This window comes from Aplysia californica, unplaced genomic scaffold, assembly GCF_000002075.1.
Source record: "Aplysia californica isolate F4 #8 unplaced genomic scaffold, AplCal3.0 scaffold01049, whole genome shotgun sequence".
NCBI classification, from domain to species: domain Eukaryota; kingdom Metazoa; phylum Mollusca; class Gastropoda; order Aplysiida; family Aplysiidae; genus Aplysia; species Aplysia californica.
In genome coordinates, this window is record NW_004798319.1 from 156,250 (window position 1) to 174,184 (window position 17,935).

Genomic DNA, 17,935 nt, shown 5'->3' on the forward strand with positions numbered 1-17,935 from the left:
TAGATCTACGTCATCTGTTTGTAGGTCTATGTTCGGAGGAGTCCAAAAAGTAGAAAGGACAATAATTGAGACGCGCATAATTAGATCAACTTGTGTCAGGGGAACTAACCCGTAATGTACTATTGTAATTACTATAATTTCCCGGCTGCTCCCCTTTTAAATGTTTTTGGTTCAGGTTGGAATGATGTGGTAGCCTACTGTAACAACTTTCTCAATAAGTCAAATAAGTTTAACCAACACTCTTTTATTTGTCATTATGCCATAGATGTACACTATGCGCCCTCGCCCCGGATACGGTTCCAATCCCTGCCATTCATCCAAAATGTTTAGATTTTAGATCTAGAATCTACTGTTGATCATTGACGTCACAAAACTGCTTCATTTTTTAAATTAAAATCCTATTTTTCAGTGAAACAAGGCTGAATAGCAAATAGGTCAACTAAATGATAATCATGCGTTTGATCCTTATAAAGGCCAACTGTTAACAGTTTATACATTTGTATTTATATTAAATTAACGATTTTATGATCCAGACCAGTAATTCAAAGCGAACCTAATTTTGTTGCCAAAATAAATGAGCTACTTCCGGCTTAGCCTTGGTTTGTTTCATGCTGTTCACTGTTCTTCTTTCTCAGGAGAGACCTTCTGTAATAAAGTTGTTACCGATTAAAAAGCGACCTGTTTGAGTCATTCTTTGCCTCGAAACATGTTTAAAAAGTGAGTATCACTGTTTTTTCGAAGAGATTTAGATCGTGGTCCTACTTCGATACTGGACGCGCTAATAACATCTGTCGGCTGTTACTTGATCTGTTTCTGTGTTACTGACTGTTGGTTGTGTTGTAGTGTGGGATGATCTCCTCACTCTCACTCTCACTACTCGCTGTCTTTATCTGTCACTGTCAGTCTGTTTACTTTACCGGCGCCGGCCTAGGGCACCATAGCCTTAACATTCATTACTGGACTTTTTTTTTCTCCCACTATTGTACTTAGGTCGGGCTGGATTTGTACTTTTACCGGACCACCCGTCTGGGCCCGTGATTAAGCCTAGGCTACTACGCGCGCCTAGCCTAAGTACGCACTAGTTCTCTACGCGCGGACAAGAAGTAGTTCCGTGGGCGACTGCGCCCAGAGTGCAAGCCAGCGGCGAGGCGAGGTGAGCGAGAGGTAGTGATTGAGGGTTGGTTGGGGTGGGGTGGGTAGGGGATTTAACTTGACTTTGGTGACCCACCGTGTAGTGTTTACATCATAGGCCTAACAACAGTGGGGGGTTTCTTCAGGGGGGGCTGGCCCCTGCCAACAATAATAAAAAAACCCACATAAATGCAAAACAATAACATGAAGCGGACCATGGCGCTAAGTAGACAAACGGGGTAATTAGACTTGGAACAGGGGTTCCAATTCAAATTTGCTCTCGTGTGTGTACTGTTTTGAACTTCTCTCTTTCTTCTGGCGCTGTGGCATCATAAACGGTCAGCGATGCCGACAGCACGGAGGAACTCAACACTTGCCCGGAGTACTTGAAAAGTGCTGAAAGTGGGTTACTGAAATGTCCCAGCAGACGAGCTGCACGATAGTTGGCTGGACATCTCAGGAACACATGGTCCTTAGTTTCGTCTTCCTCCTTGCTGGCTCAACAGGACGGATCTGGGTTGTCTGCTGGCGCAATTTTGTGGAGATGTTCTCAGCTTGGGCGATTTTCCTCCATTTGGGAGAGAAGCTGGCTGTCCTGTTGTCTGAGCGAGGCCTCAAGCTGGTATGATGGCGGCTGGGCAAATGGCAGTTTGGGTTTCGCCTCGCCTCTCTCTTCCACTTTGCGTGGGTCGACCGGTGGATGACGGCTTTAGCTATCGAGAAATCGATTGGCGTGTCAATCTGGGTAAGCGCTGTTGCTTCTTTGGCGATGCTGTCAACTTCCTCGTTCCCAGCCAGTCCAGCGTGGCCTGGAATCCACTGTAAGTGGATGGAACATTTGGAACGTTGACAGAGGGTGTACAGACGCTGCCAGACTGAGCGCGCCACTTTTTCCGATTGGTTGGCTGGGCCATGAGAGGCGCATGACTGCAGACCTGGAATCAGTGTATACCTGAATGCGTACATTGTTCATCTAAGGTTGTTTGCTGTCATGTACAGTGGAACTCGGATTCAACGAGGTCATCGGGCCTGATCTAAAATCTCGTTGAATCAGAGTGTTCGTTATAGCAAACACAAGGTTTTGTGTAGATAATTACAGGCACTGAGCAAGTAATGTGCAAGAGAAGTCACAAGTAGTGCCTGAAAGGCCTGCGTATTTTGGGCTGTGTTAAAAAAAAGACAGATCTGGGTTGTCTGATTCGTTCAAATACACATGCCTCTGTCATCTCGATGTTTTCCAAAAGTTGTGTTGCTGTTTAGAGCCCAGCATACGGCAACTTTTGATTCCATAGACCAGTGCACAATTCATTACCTAGGTCTATGTCAAGACTAGCTTATAAATTGTAATCATGAGGAGTTGCCGAGGGTAAAAAAGACTGTGACGTGTTCGCATATGCAACGTTCAACGCCCGGACCACTAGTGCCGCCCGCCCCCCGACACGCATACACACACAGCCACACGTGTGCAGGCCGCCCATCCGACCCCGACACACACCAGAGTAGACACGTGCGCGTGTCAACAACACATGTGTTGGTATTTTAAAAGGCTGCTGATTGGGCGCATGCAATCGGCTAAGTGAATAATGGTTAACGGTGCAGGTGCAATGGATGGTTTCCGGGAATAGATAAAGTTTGTTCAAGGAGAAAATTAGCGAAGCCACAGGTGCAGGGGCTTTTCACCCTGGAAGCAGCCTCGTTGAATCCGAGCTCGCTGATTTAAGTGCTCGTTGAATCCGGGTTACATTTATTGATTTTAAAGAAGAAAAAAAATGGGAAATCTGTCTCATCTCGTTGAATCCGAGTTCCACTGTAGTGCCACAAGCATGCCCAGCACTATGTCGAGAGCTACAAGCTCGACCCTGTAGCTGGAACAGTACCGGCCTGCTGGTACACCGTGGTCGAGTTCGGCACCAGTGGTCTTGATCAGTATTCCTGTGCCTCCATACTTGGTACCGTGCTTAGCTGAACCGCCAGTCCAGACTTCTACATCGGGCAGGGGGAGCAATCGAATGGTAGCCTCTGCTGCTGCTTTCCTGACGGCTGGTTCATTAGCATGCTTGCGGTCGACGACAAGATTGGCACTTACCAGGAACAGGCCAAGCCTTGCTTCGCAGAATTGCGAGCAGGGCTGAGGTGGTTGCAATTATGCAAATGAGCGCTCGTGTGCATCTCTCGCACTCCATTGTACTTGGCGGTACCAGGAGAGTGGGGGGGATGGGGGGGGGGGGGGTAGTCCTGCAGAGTCGCGAGCAAAGAAGAATAGTGGACCATGTGATTACATTGACCAATTAGCGTCAAGGTATCAGGTCGTGGGTCAAAGGGCACAGTCATGATGGCTTAAAAACCCGGTAAGAGACGTTAATTGATAGTTGGCAGTTGAAGGGTGAGGATGTTGGAAAGTGAGGAGGAGAGTGAGTAGGGGAGCCCTGAAAGGAAGAATAGCGGACCACAAGGCACCAGGGGTGCCATAGTTAAAGTAATCCGACTGGTGGTCCAGTAAAGTACAATTATGGTCACATAGCTAGAACACTTCTGTCTTACTTCCTCTTCTCTACTGAACTCTATCATACTGTCTCAACTCTACAATGGAAGGAACTCCATAAGCAGCCACGATGAATGAAACAGAGTAGAATTAGGGTTTGGGGTTGGCGTAGCGTTAGGTTAGGGTTACGTGTTGGGGCAAGGGTTAGGGATTGGATCAGGGTTAGGGTTAGGTCTCTTCTATATTGTGTTTGTTGGGGTGGTCACTCGTTATAACGGAAGTCCTTCTGTCTCTATCAAGAGATACATGATACAATCGGGGGGAAGACTTCCGTAACGGGCGACCACTATGAGACAGAGTAGAATCTAGGGGTAAGGGTGGTTGGGTTAGAGTTAGATCTAGGTTTCTTTGTGTTTGTTGGGGTGATCGCTTGTTATGTTAGCCCTTCCCAATTGGGATTATAATATGGTTTTGGACCCCACGATTAGGCCTTCTATGGAGTATGGGTTTTGGCTCCATTAAGGGCTTTAAATTTTAAAACAATTACTTCTTGTTTGAAACGATATCTTTTTGCTGTGGGTGCCGATACGATGTTTGGCATTTGGCGAGCAATAGGGATAGTGAGCAGAGAGAGAGAGGAATGTCGCATAATGCTGGGTTTGTTGGGTGTAATATACTTTGAGTTTTAGCCCCAGTTAGATAATATATTGAAGAAGGAATACTTACAAAGATGAAGACAGACCTAGGGCCAAAATCGGAGTAGGCCTACATCATGTAAAAGGGTGGCTGATGATTCTACTCCTTAATCCAGACATTATTAACTCTGTTTTGGGAGCTAAACTTCCTTTTTTTGTGCACACTTGTGGTGTGTATACTAAATGTGTGTATCTGTCTCAATGTCAACATTGATGCTTTTGTCCATCATAGGTTTGATGACAAGGAGAATGTGGGGAACGTGAACATTGCCAAGTCTTCTGTTCTGAAGGGAATCCGGTCACAGATCTTAGATCAGTTCCATCATGTGGAGTCCTACCTGGACCAGATACTGCCCAAGAAGGAACCGCTCAAGATTGTCAAATGGTGAGTGGGAAATTTTTGGTTTCAGATGGTGAGTCGGATCTTCTCTCTGAGCATTAATTTGAAGTAGAAGGGGGGGCTGGGAGGAGGATTTTGTGATATCCAGTGCAACATAAACTCGAAGTAGCCTACAGAGATTGCAGGAGATCAAGACATTGGGGGTCTTTTGACATTATGACGATTGTCCCATTAACGCCTATAGGCCAGAACTACACACTCTATCATTTTTATGTACCCTGTTCCACCATAGTGGCACAGAGCATGTCCTTTTCACTTCCCCAAATTTAATACACCTTTCTGCAGTCTTCAAAATCCAGGTTGATATTATTATATTACTGAAAGCAGATACCCCCCAACCACCAATACGCACACACACTCTCACAAACACACACACAGAAGGGGGGCGGGGGTCTTAGTGGTTGGTGATGTTTGTCAGAAAGGGAGAATGTAGGCAGTGTTCAAGCATCCAAGGTAATGTTCACACAGTGGCTGAGAATTTTCCTCTCACTTTTGAAGTAAGGTGGCTCTTGACCAGAGGATGTAAACAAAGACCCTTTACTTAATTAATGTAGTGCATTTTTAGCCCTTGTACTTGTTTTGAGGAGCCATACACTTTAATTAGAGGCCAGTGTCAGTGTTCAGTTTTTGAGTCTTAAAAAAAAAAATTCGCCAAACAATTTGAAATGAAGGTTGCTTTTAGAAGAAAAGGTTGCTGTTAAAGGGGTTTGTTTACATATACACTATAGGAGAAATTCCATTACACAAGCTTCAGCTGTTGTTAGGCAGATGTTAAGACACCAGTAAAATCATACAAATTATATGGAGAGAGATCTTTCTCATATCTTGATCCATTTATGTGGAACAGATTACCCATGGAACTAAGACAGACAAGAACACTTGATAGCTTCGAAGGACATCTTAAGCATTTTCTGTTCCTACAAGCCTAGATCCTTCATAAGCTTTTAGCGTTATTTCTTATTATAGTTGTTCTGTGCCTACGTCTGAATGAAAATAGTCTGTGTGTGTGTGTGTGTGTGTTGAAATATATATTGCATGAGAAGAAAGGAAGTAGTAAGAAAGGTTTTGAAAATGGGTATTCCAATGTAAAGCGCATTGAGCTACTTTTTTGGAAATGCGCTATATTAAATGTTATTTATTATTATTATAATTATTATTATTTGTCTGGGTTGCTGTTAACCCTATCCGTACGCCCGGGGTCATGTTGTACCCCCGCGATTGTATTCTTCACATTTTAGAATACTTCTAGTACTAAGATCTCTTTGAAACTTTCAGTGTTTCTCAAAAAATCATTTTGACAGACTGCTCGCTATGCAAGGCGTACAGATCGGGATAAAGAGTAAATCTTCTCTTTGAAAGTGGTGGCACAGAGTGCCCCACGTCGTATGGATACGATAGTAAAACGCGATGTACGGATAGGGTTAAATGGACATCTCTGTACTTGCTCTGTCCAGTCTGTTGCACCTTGTAAGTTCAGTGTGTTGTATTTCCCCAGCCATGAGCATATAGAACTGCTGTGCTCTCAGTCGGGAGAGATCCTGTTCTTCAGACAGAGAGATGGCCCCCTCTTCCCCACCCTTAAGTTGCTGCACAAATGTAAGTTTTAATCAGTCATGTTACCCAATTGATGTGCTCATTCTGTTTGATTTTTTCCATTTAAAACAAAATTTGATCTAGTCTTTGATGCCTGTTCTGTTAGCTCGGATGTGTGCTGTGTTGCTCCAAGAGGAAGATAGAATGTGTCCTGTGTACCTAGAGAAGCTAGGAGGCTTTGCCAAGGGAAGCAACATTCGTATAAGCGAGCATTGTGTGGCACAACTGGTTTTTTCCCTTCATACTTGCTCTGTTATGTGTCCAGGGCAGATCTGCCGTAAGCTGACAATACACCTTTTTTCATTTTGGCTCCAAAAATTGTTATTTGCTAAATCGAAAGCCTCATCAGTTACCCTGCTTGTGTGAAAAAATCAAAGTGAAACCGTGACTAGTTTTTGAATAAATTAGAATTCAAATTTCGGAAGCGCTCTATTTTTGAATTATTACGCAGACAAAAAAACCTCTTTTTCTCGAAACTGCTATGAATAAAATAAGGCGTTTCGTCAGCTTACATCAGAATGTCATTGTCACGGTCATCTTTCACTGAAACCTCAGACTCTACATAATACCAAAAAATACAAATCTGAATCCAACCACGTCATTGAAAACAAATTCCATCATCATCATCAATGCCTTTCACCCCTGGCAGGGTATAGGCCATATACAAACTTCTTCCATTTATCTCTGTTCTAGGCCATCCTTCCAAACTCGTTCCAAGTGAGCTTCATCTTCATCTCTCTCATGTCCCTTTCCATACATCTCCTCCATGTTTCCCGTGGCCTACCCCTGCCTCGTGCTCACTGTGGGTGTCCTTACAGCGATTGTCTTGTGATGTTTCTGCTGTGCTTTCTGAAGGTGTGTCCCATCCATCGCCACTTTCTTAGTCCTATTTCTATTTCTATATCCTTTTGTCCTGTCCTTTCCCACAGCTCTTCATTTCTTATTCTATCCTGCCACTTAATTCTTAGGATACTCCTCATACATATGTTAATGAAAGTCTGGACTTTATTCAGCACTGTCTTTGTTGTCTTCCAAGTTTCGCAGCCGTAGAGGGGCACAGACTTGACATTCGAATTAAAGAGTTGAATCTTGGTGCACAGTGAGATGTTGCTTGCTTTCCAGGCATTTGATAATTAGTTGAATGCTGACCTTGCCTTCGCGGTTCTTGCTTTTACATCTGCCTCAATTCCATCTTTACCACCGTTGACACTTCCAAGGTAGGTAAAGGAGTCCACTTCTTCCAGGGGAGTGTCTTCCACTGTCACGGCAGGGCTTGAAACTTTTCCCAGCTTCACTACTTTTGACTTACCCGGATGAATACGTAGGCCCACACTCCTTGATGGGCTGTTGAGTTCCTTGGTCTTTTCTTGCTTCTGAGCATGTGTGTGAGAGAGCAGTGCAAGGTCATCGGCGAAGTCCAAGTCGTCTAGCTGCTGCCAGGGGATCCACTGTATTATTCCATTGCGCTTGCCTCTGGTGGCTTCTTTCATGACCCAGTCAATTGCCAGTATGAAGAGAAAAGGTGAGAGCAAGCATCCTTGTCGCACTCCTGTCTGTACCTGGAATGGTTCTGAGAGTTGTCCTTCATGGAAGACTTGGCAGTTTGTTCTGTCATAGGTGGCCTTCACAAGCTTGACGATTTTGTCAGGTATTCCGTAATGCCTCTTGAGTTTCCACAGTTTCCCCGTCCACGCTGTCGAAAGCCTTGAATACAAGTTTCACTATACAGTGGAACTCGGATTCAACGAGGTCGTCGGGCCTGACCTAAAATCTCGTTGAATCCGAGTGTTCGTTATAGCACACAGGAGGTTTTGTGTAGATAATTACAGGCACTGAGCAAGTAATGTATAAGAGAAGTCACAAGTAGTGCCTGAAATGCGTGCATAGTATGAGCTGTGTAAAAAAATACCGATTCTTTCAAATACACACGCCTGTGTGATCTCGATTGTTTACCAAAAAGTTATGTTGTTGTGTGGAGCCTAGCATACGGCAACTTGATTCCGTAGACCAGCGCCTAGACGGTCATAAAAACAGGCCACCTGCACGCGACTGACCTAGATTTCTTGTGAGCTGGCACATTCGTGTAGTAGGCCCACACAACCTAGTAGATTATTAGTAGTGATAAGCCAACGCAGCGTGCGGCGGGCAGTTTGAATTGCTGTTTGCTCATGCTTTGACATTGGATTATTTCTGCCTAATGCAGTTTGCTTTTTAAGTCATCTGGATTATGTGAATATGTTCTACATCATTGTGTGTGTTGAGGAACAAAAGTGATGACTAATTAATTAATTAAGATTGAGCAACCGTTTTGAGACCGCAAATTTGAAGTGCTCTTTGGCTTTTGTCTGTACTGTAGGCCTACTGTTCATTTTCAGTCATTTTTCATCGCCATCGTACTGAATGCCTGAATTCTTTTAGTTGAGGCCTAGTGCAGTTGTTTTTTTTTCAAATCATCTGGATTGTGTGAATATCATCAAATACCTCTTCCATCAGTGTACGTGTTTAGATTAAACCTACACTTAAGTTTTGACCATGCAAGTTAAATTCAGATCTGTCTAAAATCCATGTCTACACAGTGGAGGCCCCCCTCCTGATCCGCACACTCTTCACTGACTTAAAGCCTCTCTATGCAAACAACCACTAAAAACTAACTCTCCTTCCTAACCCTAGATCCACATTTAGATCTAGATTAGTTTGTAACACAAACAATAGGCTAAAAGGACCAGGTAGATATAAATCTATATCTAGACTCTGAGCGTCTAGGGGCCCACCCTTGTTAGGTAGGGAAAAGTATGGATCATGATTATGGGGGAGCTCCTTTGTGTTTTTCCCGACCTGCATTATTAATATCTGCTGTTCTTTCACAGTGCTTACATGCTTCTCTTCTCGGCCTATTTATTGCTTTCATCCTGTGTGGTTATGACTCTCTTGGACTGTGACTGACACCTTCAAAATAAACTGAAGGAATAAGAGCAACAATGGGAAGAAAATGCTCAGCTGGTGGATGCAAAACTGGCTATGACAGTCAGAAGGGTGCAGAAAAAGTGACCTTGTATTACTTGTATCGATTTCCTTAGGATGAAACAGAATGTCGGGCATGGATTGCTAGCTTACCAAACATTTTATCCTATGAAAAGATGTCAAAATCAAAAAACATATCAGTGTGTGCCCTCCATTTCCCTCAGAATGTGCCTTTGGTTGGTCGTGGAAGTAAGCTCGTTCCTACCGTCCCTCCATCCATTTTCCTAAATGTCCCCCGCTGAAATTACCTCATTGTTTTTAAAGTGCCGTAAAACTCTAACTCAGCTCAAGTCAACTTTCTATCTTTCCATAATATTTGTTTGTCTAGAATAATATTTTTACATGTCCGTTCGTTTGAACACAAACACAGGAAGCTAAACCATTGAGAGAGAGAGAGAGAGAGAGAGAGAGAGAGAGAGAGAGAGAGAGAGAGAGAGAGAGAGAGAGAGAGAGAGAGAGAGAGAGAGAGAGAGAGGGAGGGAGGGAGGGAGGGAGGGCCTAGCCGTGGCTGTCGTAAGCAGGGAGGGAGGGAGGGAGGGAGGGAGGGAGAAAGAGAGAGAAAGAGAAAGAGACGGAAGGAGAGAGAGAGGGAGGGAGAGAGCCGCCTAGCCGTGGCTGTCGTAAGCATTATTATCATTATGAAGGTCACTGCTTGCTGTGGGCCGAAGCCTGAGTGGCTGGTGTGCCAGCCCACAAGCAAGGTGTGTAGTTCTTGCGCTGCCAGTTTTATAATCACCTAGACCAGCGCACAGTTCAGTATGTAGATCTACGTCAAGATTAGCTTATTATTGTAATAATGATCAGTTGCCGAGGGGAAAAAAGACCCATGACGCGTTTGTATATGCGACGTTCAACGCCCGGACCGCTAGTGCACACCCCCTCCCCCCTCCCCGACACACACACACAACCACACGTGTACAGGCTGTCCATCCGACTCCGACACACGCCAGAGTAGACACGCGCGCCTGCCAACAACACATGTGTTTGTATTTAAAAAGACCGCTGATTGGTCGCATGCAAATTGCAATCGGCTATGTGAATAATGGTTCACAATGCAGGTGCAATGGATGGTTTCCGGGAATAGATAAAGTTCGTTCTGGGAGAAAAATTAGCGAAGCCACGTCTGCTGGGGCTGTTCACATTGGAAGCAACCTCGTTGATTTAAGTGCTCGTTGATTCCGGGTCACTTTTGTTGATTTTAAAGAAGAAAAAAAACCGGTGAATCTATCTCATCACGTTGAATCCGAGTTCTTGTTGAACCCGAGCTTGTTAAATCCGAGTTCCACTGTACTTAAACTGTATTCTTATCTTTGTTGTATTCATATTTCTGTTTGTTTTTAATACTGTTGAAACTTCAGCTGTACTTTCTGTTTTACGTAGCTGTGCTCTTATTTCTATTTTCTATAGATGCTCTCTTATTTCTGTTTTACATAGTATTATTTGTTTTACTGTACTTTTTATTATTTTTTCTTTGGTCTTAGAACCTGTTTTTATTACAACTGTAATGTGCTGTCTTCTTCCACCCCCCTCCCCCAGACCCATTTATCCTGCCCCACATGCAGGTGGACAAGGGAGCCATCCGGTTTGTACTGAGTGGGGCCAACATCATGTGTCCTGGCCTGACCTCTCCAGGAGCTCGGATGACCAACGTGGACAAAGACCAAATTGTTGTATCCTTTTCAGAAAAAGTTACGGGAGTCTTTGATTTAATTATTGTGTGTGTGTGTGTGTGAGGGGGGTGTTATGTATGTTGCATGTGATCTATGACCTTACTTCTAGGGGGTCCGTGCATGTGTGCGACCTCACTTCTAGGGGGTACGTGCATGTGTGCTTGTGAACCACGAACTCACCACCAGAAATCAGTGAGTGTACGTGTGCATGGCCTATGGCTCCAGCAGGTGGTTGGAGGGCACCACTAGTAGGTCCTACTTCTGTACTTTCCCTCTGTTGTTTCTGTCTGTCCATCTCCCTTTTTCTCAGCGCTAAATAATCATTATTTTGTCGATGTGCTTGTCTTTACTCAAACAATATGACTTCATAAACAAGGTGGCCTATGTCAATATGTGTGTTTTTTGTGTTAGTGTTTGCGACTAATGGCATTCCCTCCAGGGATCAATCTGTGTGTGTATTCCTTGACCAGTGTCCAGGCTATCATGGCTGAAGGCAAGCAGCATGCTCTGGCCATCGGACAGACTAAGATGAGCACAGAGGAAATGTAAGTACACCCCAGATGACATGAACAAGCTAGTACGTCAAACACAAATATGCTTAGTGTACACACACTGATGAGCACAGGGGAGATAATAATAAAATAAAAATATATAACATTAATTTCGCGCCTTTCCAAAAAAGTAGTTCATTGCGCTTTACATTGGAATACCCGTTTTCAAAAATATAAATAAACACACCAACATCAACATGCCAAATGTACAGATACAGATGAGCACAGGGAAAATGAAAGTAAACATTTTTGCACAGCCAATATTAACACTAACATGCCTAGATCAATGCCACCCATTGTTGAGGAGAAAAGTGGCTAATTTAGATAGGTGGATGTCTTGCACAGTGTTATTGTAATGTAACAAAATACGCAAGGGGGAAAAATGGGAAATAGCCTTTTGTACAGGTGGCTGTTAGGGAAGGTTTCACTGTATATTAATGACCGAACCTTAAATTCTCTTTGTATTTCACAGGCATTTGTGGTCTAATGAATAGGTTCTTGACCGTTTCATGCAAAAAATACAGGTTCAATTTCTGAGTGGGGTACATAGTTTACAGAGTTTCCATGTTTGTCTGTTGCCATTCTATGTCTGTTTAAGCCTGGGTTGGCCCTGACTGGCAGGGTCAGACCAGCCCGCCTCATGAGGAAAAAAATGCTGAAAATTTTTGTAATACTCTTTTTGTCAACAGAGTGACGAAGAACAAGGGTGTTGGTGTGGACAATATTCACTTCCTCAATGATGGTCTTTGGCTCATGAAGACAGTCAAGTAGCATCAGTTTACTCTAGGCTGGTCCTGTGTGGGTTTATGAGTGTGTGTGTGTGTGCGAGTGCTTGTGTAGCTGATCTTGTGAGTGTATAGTACCCTCTGCTAGCTTTGCGACAGGGTGTGGGTGTGTATTTAACTGGCCCTGTGTATTGTAAAGTGCTCTCTGCTCATCCAGTGTGTGCCTGTGTGTGAGTGTGTGTGTACTGTGTGTTAGTCAGTGTTGTTCTTCACTACGCCTAGATATTCCTGTGTGTGTGTTTGCGTGCATACGAGAGTGTCAAAAGTTGCTTTGAGATTGGTTGTAATAAACTTTTTTGAAAATCACACCTTGGGTCTCTTGTAATGCCATTGCAAGTTGATTTGCTGTACTGTAACTGTAACAACTTTTGGTCTCTGTATATCTCTCTTTCTCTCATTACTTTTCTTTCCACCATCTCTATGTTCCTTTCTACTATCTTCTTTCTCGCTCTCTCCACTTTCACTTACTCACTCCTTCGGTGGTGTCATACAAGACTTCAGTTTTAGCAATGCTGGTTCGTGTCCTCAAAGTATTAATTTTGTGCTCTATTCTGCAGGAGATCAAAGATCTTTTAAAATCCACCTTAATAACTTAACTGTATGGTAGACCACTTTCCATTTCAATTCATATTGACTAGTGTTAGTGGTGTTACAGAAAGGTGCTTCACAAGCTCAAGAAAAGGTACGAGTTCAATTCAGGTAAGGGGAGATTTTATTATCGAGAAACTCCGTCTGCTGAGACTTTGCATCACTCTCAACCCTAGTTGACCCGGACAGGCAGGGTTGAGTCATAATATTTATATTTTTCAACCAATACTGTGCTAAATGATAAACCCATACTATACTATACTAAACATTCACAGAGTGATTGGAGTTGTAGGCTACTACTGTTTGGTCCTACTTGTTTATTTTCCATATCTGTTGTATTAGTCTGTCTTACTTTGCCAGGCTTGAGTGGCATAGTGGGTAGTTGACGGGTGCTCTGATGTGGTTTGCTCCATCTTTTTAAACAATTTTTTGGCCTCATCTCTCCTTTTTTTTCTTTATATGTTACTCTCTAATAATACTTCTAATCTTCAGCACTTATAAGACCTATTTGTGTTACTAACCAAAACAAAAAATCAAAGGTGTAATGGCCAGGCACTTTGCAGCTCATTTAGGAAGTGGGCTGCTGCTTCGATCCTGCCTGTTGAGGTCATCCTGCCAGGCTGGGTGGGAGACAACATCCTAACAGTAGTAACAGAGGGATGAAGATACTTGATAAAAATGTTCTCCTTTCAGGAATTGTGATTAAATCTTCTACGCGCTAAAGCAAAGAGCCTTGCTATTGCACCACCTGTTGGTATAGAAATAGTGAACAAACACAAGTGTGAGCAACATTTGTGACATGAACATTTACTGATGTCATAAGAAGTACCTCTCCCTCACCCCCATGGACGGACGTTAATGGCTGAAAATTGATACTGTAATGCATAAATATTAACACAAACACGCACACACACACAAACAATACATAGATCTAAAGATCTATATATAATATATATGGTATGCATACTACAAGTGTACATATATGCTCATGCATGCACATTGCAAGCAAAGACAAAACTCGAATATAATCTTCTCCCATTCATGCCCATATATAATTATTATACTCGCAATCTCACTTCATTTACACAGTTCACAAGTAAACACACATACACACACCCATATATACACATACATTCCAACATGCACATACACTTGTAAGCGATACACACAAACACATTCCATTGTAAAAGTAATACAGTGGAAACCATATATAACAGGCCCAGTAATAACAGGGATCCGGTAAAAACGAGGATTAATTATATCCCTGTTTTTTCCTACTCTTTGTCTCTATTAAAAGTTATCGGCAATTACATTTACAGGGCCTCATTGGAGCCCAAAAGCCCAATCGGTTATAGAATGGACAAACGCTCGTTAACAATGTGTAAAAAGTAAGAGAAAGAGAGAGAAAAACGCAGTAATGAAGCAAGCCCACGCCACTGCAAATACAATGGAACTCGGATTTAACGAGCTTGGATTCAACGAGAACTCGGATTCAATGAGAGGAGATAGATTCCCCATTTATTTTCTTCTTTATAATCAATAAAAATAACCCGGATTCAACGAGCACTTAAATCAGCGAGCTCGGATTCAACGAGGTCTCTTCAAGGGTGAACATCCCCCGTAGACGTGGCTTCGCTCATTTTTCTCCCAGAGCAAACTATGCATTCCCGGAAACCATTCATTGCACCTGTATCGTGAACTAGGCTAAAAAGCTATTATTTATTTAGCCGATTGCATGCGACCAATCAGCGGCCTTTTTTCATATCAACACAATATGCATTGTTAGCGCGAGCAAGGGGGGGGGGGGGGGGGCACTAGCGTTCAGGGCATTACATGTCGCAGATACACACGCGTCACAGTCTTTTCTTTTACCCTTGGTCACTGATCATTATTTCAATGATAAGCTAGTCTTGACGTAGATCTACGCATTGAATTGTGCGCTGGTCTATGGAATCAAAAATTGCTGTATCCTAGGCTCTACACAGAAACACAACTTTTTGCCAAACGATCGAGATGACACAGGCGTGCATTCGAACGAATCAGTCTTTTTTTTTCACAGCTCATGATATGCAGGCATTTCAAGCACTACTTGTTACTTCTCTTTACACATTACTTGCTCAGTGCCTGTAATTATCTACACAAAACCTCATGTTTGCTATAACGAACACTTGGATTCAACGAGATTTTCGGTCAGGCCCGGCGAACTCGTTGAATCCTAGTTCCACTGTACACGCAGCGGGTGAAGCAAGAGAGGGCTGCGGTGTGCTGCACACTTCGATCTACTTCTAAGCCTAGCTACACACACGCGCAATGTGCCACATGGCCACGAGAAAGGGCTGCGGTGTGCTGTTCGTGGGTATTTGTGGCAAGGGAAACTACCCATGTATACTGCTGGATTAGTCCACAAATGCTTACTTCCCTTGCATTTCTGATTTAACAGGAATCCGATATAACAGGACTTTTTCTCTGGTCCAGTCATCCATGTTATATCAGGTTTCCACTTAACGTATACACATATAATATATACACACACACAAACACACAGTGCATACATACAGCATGAAATCGTTATAGTGACACACACACACCAATATAATACACAGTGATATGTACACATACAAATACACACACACACACACACTGTAACGATATGGAACATAATCTATAATCCACAACAGTTGTTTGTCAATTATCAGGAGTTGTTTCCTTTCCATTGTAATCTCTCCCTGAGCAGTTCTCACATTGTCTGGAGATTCAGGACTCTGGAAATATGGTGTCTTGAGTATGCAAAGCTGTGTCTGTCTCTCTAACCATTTGGTCATTTTTACTGGTGTGAAAGTGAACCCTGCTATCCTCACATGGTGTCAGAAGTGAGCCAGTGGTCCAAGAAGGCAGGAGAACTGCATTTTTAAATTTTTTATTTTTAGTAGGTGTTTTACGGCGCTCGCAACTGCGTAAGGTCATATGAGCGCGCGAAACATAAGTTGGTTGCTTTCACAACAGTTCATTGCATGGCTAGGTTAACGATCAGAGTTTAAAAATGTTAAAAAGTTGAGGTAAAATAACAATCCAAAAATGTTAATCTGCTTGAAATCAAAATAATAATACATGTATTTATAATTTTCCGAAAAGGCCAATCTTTATAAAATCCAAGATTCTGTCAGGACCAAAAACGGAAAACAGATCTTACTTGTAATTTTTAAAAACTAAAATATTTCTTTCGGGTCTCTCCGAAGTCTAGATATTCTCTTAAAATGTGTCTAATGGTAAAATCTGCGTCGCATCCGACACAGAGCGGCTTCTAATCTCCCCGAAGGAGGTATTTATGTGTCGGGGACATGGGTCTGATGCGTAATCGAGTAAAAATGACTTCCTCTCTTCTGGAGAGGCCCGATCTGCATGAGAGTAAGCCATAACGAGTAGAAACGTCACGGTAATTGGAAGAAACATGACCGCCAGAAAATTTCAACTTCCGTGAGCCAATAACATGGGCTATGTGGACCCAACCCTTTCTTAGACTTAGGCTGTGCGTCTGAGTTGACGAAGAAGAGTGAAGAAGTACAGGTTAATAGCCTCATTTACGCATTGGGCCCTGAGGCAGAGAAGATTCTATCAACTTTTGGTCTCTCTCAGGTTGAAAGCAAAGTTTTCAACACAGTTCTGACGAAGTTTGATGGGTATTTCAGCTCAAAACGAAATGGGATTTATGAGATAGCCCAGTTCCACAAATGTTGTCAGAAAGAAAAAGAGATTATTGAAAAATATGTCAGAAGTTTATACGAACTCTCTCAGAATACAACTTTCCAAGAAAAGGACAACATTGGGACCGGCTAGTCCTGGGCATTATCGACAAAGAAATAGAGAAACTTCAGTTGGAGCCTGATTTTACCCTTGAGAAAGACATCACTATGGCAAGACAGACAGAAAGGGTAAAGGCCCAAATCAAAGAGCAAAGATAGCCAAATGTTGATGCGGTTCAATCCTTTGGACTGGGTACCCTCAAGCGTGGGAGTGTGCATGGGTGACCACGTAGATGACCTGCTCTGCGGGGACGCGGAGAAAGCAGAGGCCAGCAAGACGTGCGTATGCCAGTACTGTGGGGGACCCCACGGCAGATGACAATTTCCAGCATACGGGAAAACACGTTGAGAGTGCTCCAAGAAGAATCATTTCACCAAAATGTGCCATGCAAGAAAGAAAGTCAACTAAAGGAATGTGGAAGATGAAGAGGGCGGTATTTTGTGATGCCACAGTTTATGTGACGCTAGCACCGGAAAATCTTCTGAGCCGAGAGGCTGGCGCAAGGATGGGACTAGTAGTATGGGTAGATTCACAGTTTGGAGGCTTAGATAAAAATGCTATCAAAACCAGACCAGCGAAAATCGAGCTGAAGGGGGATGCTCGGCCATGCAGAGTTCATACAGCCCAAAGAATCCCCATTCCCCTCAGAAGCAAGGTCAAAGAAAAACTAAGAAAGGGTAAGAGGGTAAGTAATTAGAAACTCATCAGTTAGTTTATTTCACAAAAAACGCTCAAAAGTTTTACCTAAGTAAACAGGCATGCAACGCCTAGGGAATGATTTCCAAGAATTTCCCCACTGTTGGAATACACCAGGTACATGGCAGCCTCACTGGAGATCCTGATCCAACACTAGTTAAATCCCCTCACTGACAGCAGTTTGCACGAGCCCGTCACCCCTTTCTCCCCCCGGACGCCCCACTCATTTTCCATTCCTGCCAACGGAAGAAAATCATGGCAAGCATGAAGACCACCTTCGAGAGCTATACGCATCATCCACATTTAATACATGGACCCACCAAGCCCTACCAATGTTGACCCTGAAGCCATGCTAGTAGCCCACCACACGCCCATCCATGTACCCATACACAGGATGGAGGAGGTCAAGGCCGGCCTCAACCAGGACGTTCAACTTGGAGTGATCGAACCGGTACCCATTGGTGAACCAGTGACCTGGTGTCACAGGATGATGGTAGGCCCAAAGGAGGATAGCAAGCCCAG

At 43.4% G+C, this 17,935-nt stretch overlaps 1 protein-coding gene across 2 annotated transcripts; it reads left to right on the top strand.

The window, feature by feature from the left end:
- The first annotated feature begins 599 nt into the window (after positions 1-599).
- Positions 600-12,634, top strand: LOC101861086 (malignant T-cell-amplified sequence 1). 2 transcript variants are annotated; one of them, XM_013089796.2, is made up of 6 exons: positions 600-717; positions 4,541-4,693; positions 6,186-6,304; positions 10,859-10,992; positions 11,470-11,537; positions 12,233-12,634. In XM_013089796.2, exons 1-6 carry the CDS (start codon positions 707-709, stop codon positions 12,312-12,314), a joined length of 567 nt encoding a protein of 188 aa, XP_012945250.1. In that variant the 5' UTR covers positions 600-706; the 3' UTR covers positions 12,315-12,634. The 2 variants fall into 2 exon arrangements, with proteins under 2 accessions (XP_012945250.1, XP_005111424.1); XM_005111367.2 differs by having other exon boundaries at positions 603-717; positions 6,204-6,304.
- Positions 12,635-17,935: the final 5,301 nt, after the last annotated feature.

Coding starts and splice junctions, on each gene's coding strand:
- LOC101861086 (XM_013089796.2), top strand. Junction 6,305..10,858: donor CCTTAAGTTGCTGCACAAAT/GTAAGTTTTAAT, acceptor CCCCTCCCCCAG/ACCCATTTATCCTGCCCCAC. Junction 11,538..12,232: donor AAGATGAGCACAGAGGAAAT/GTAAGTACACCC, acceptor TTTTGTCAACAG/AGTGACGAAGAACAAGGGTG.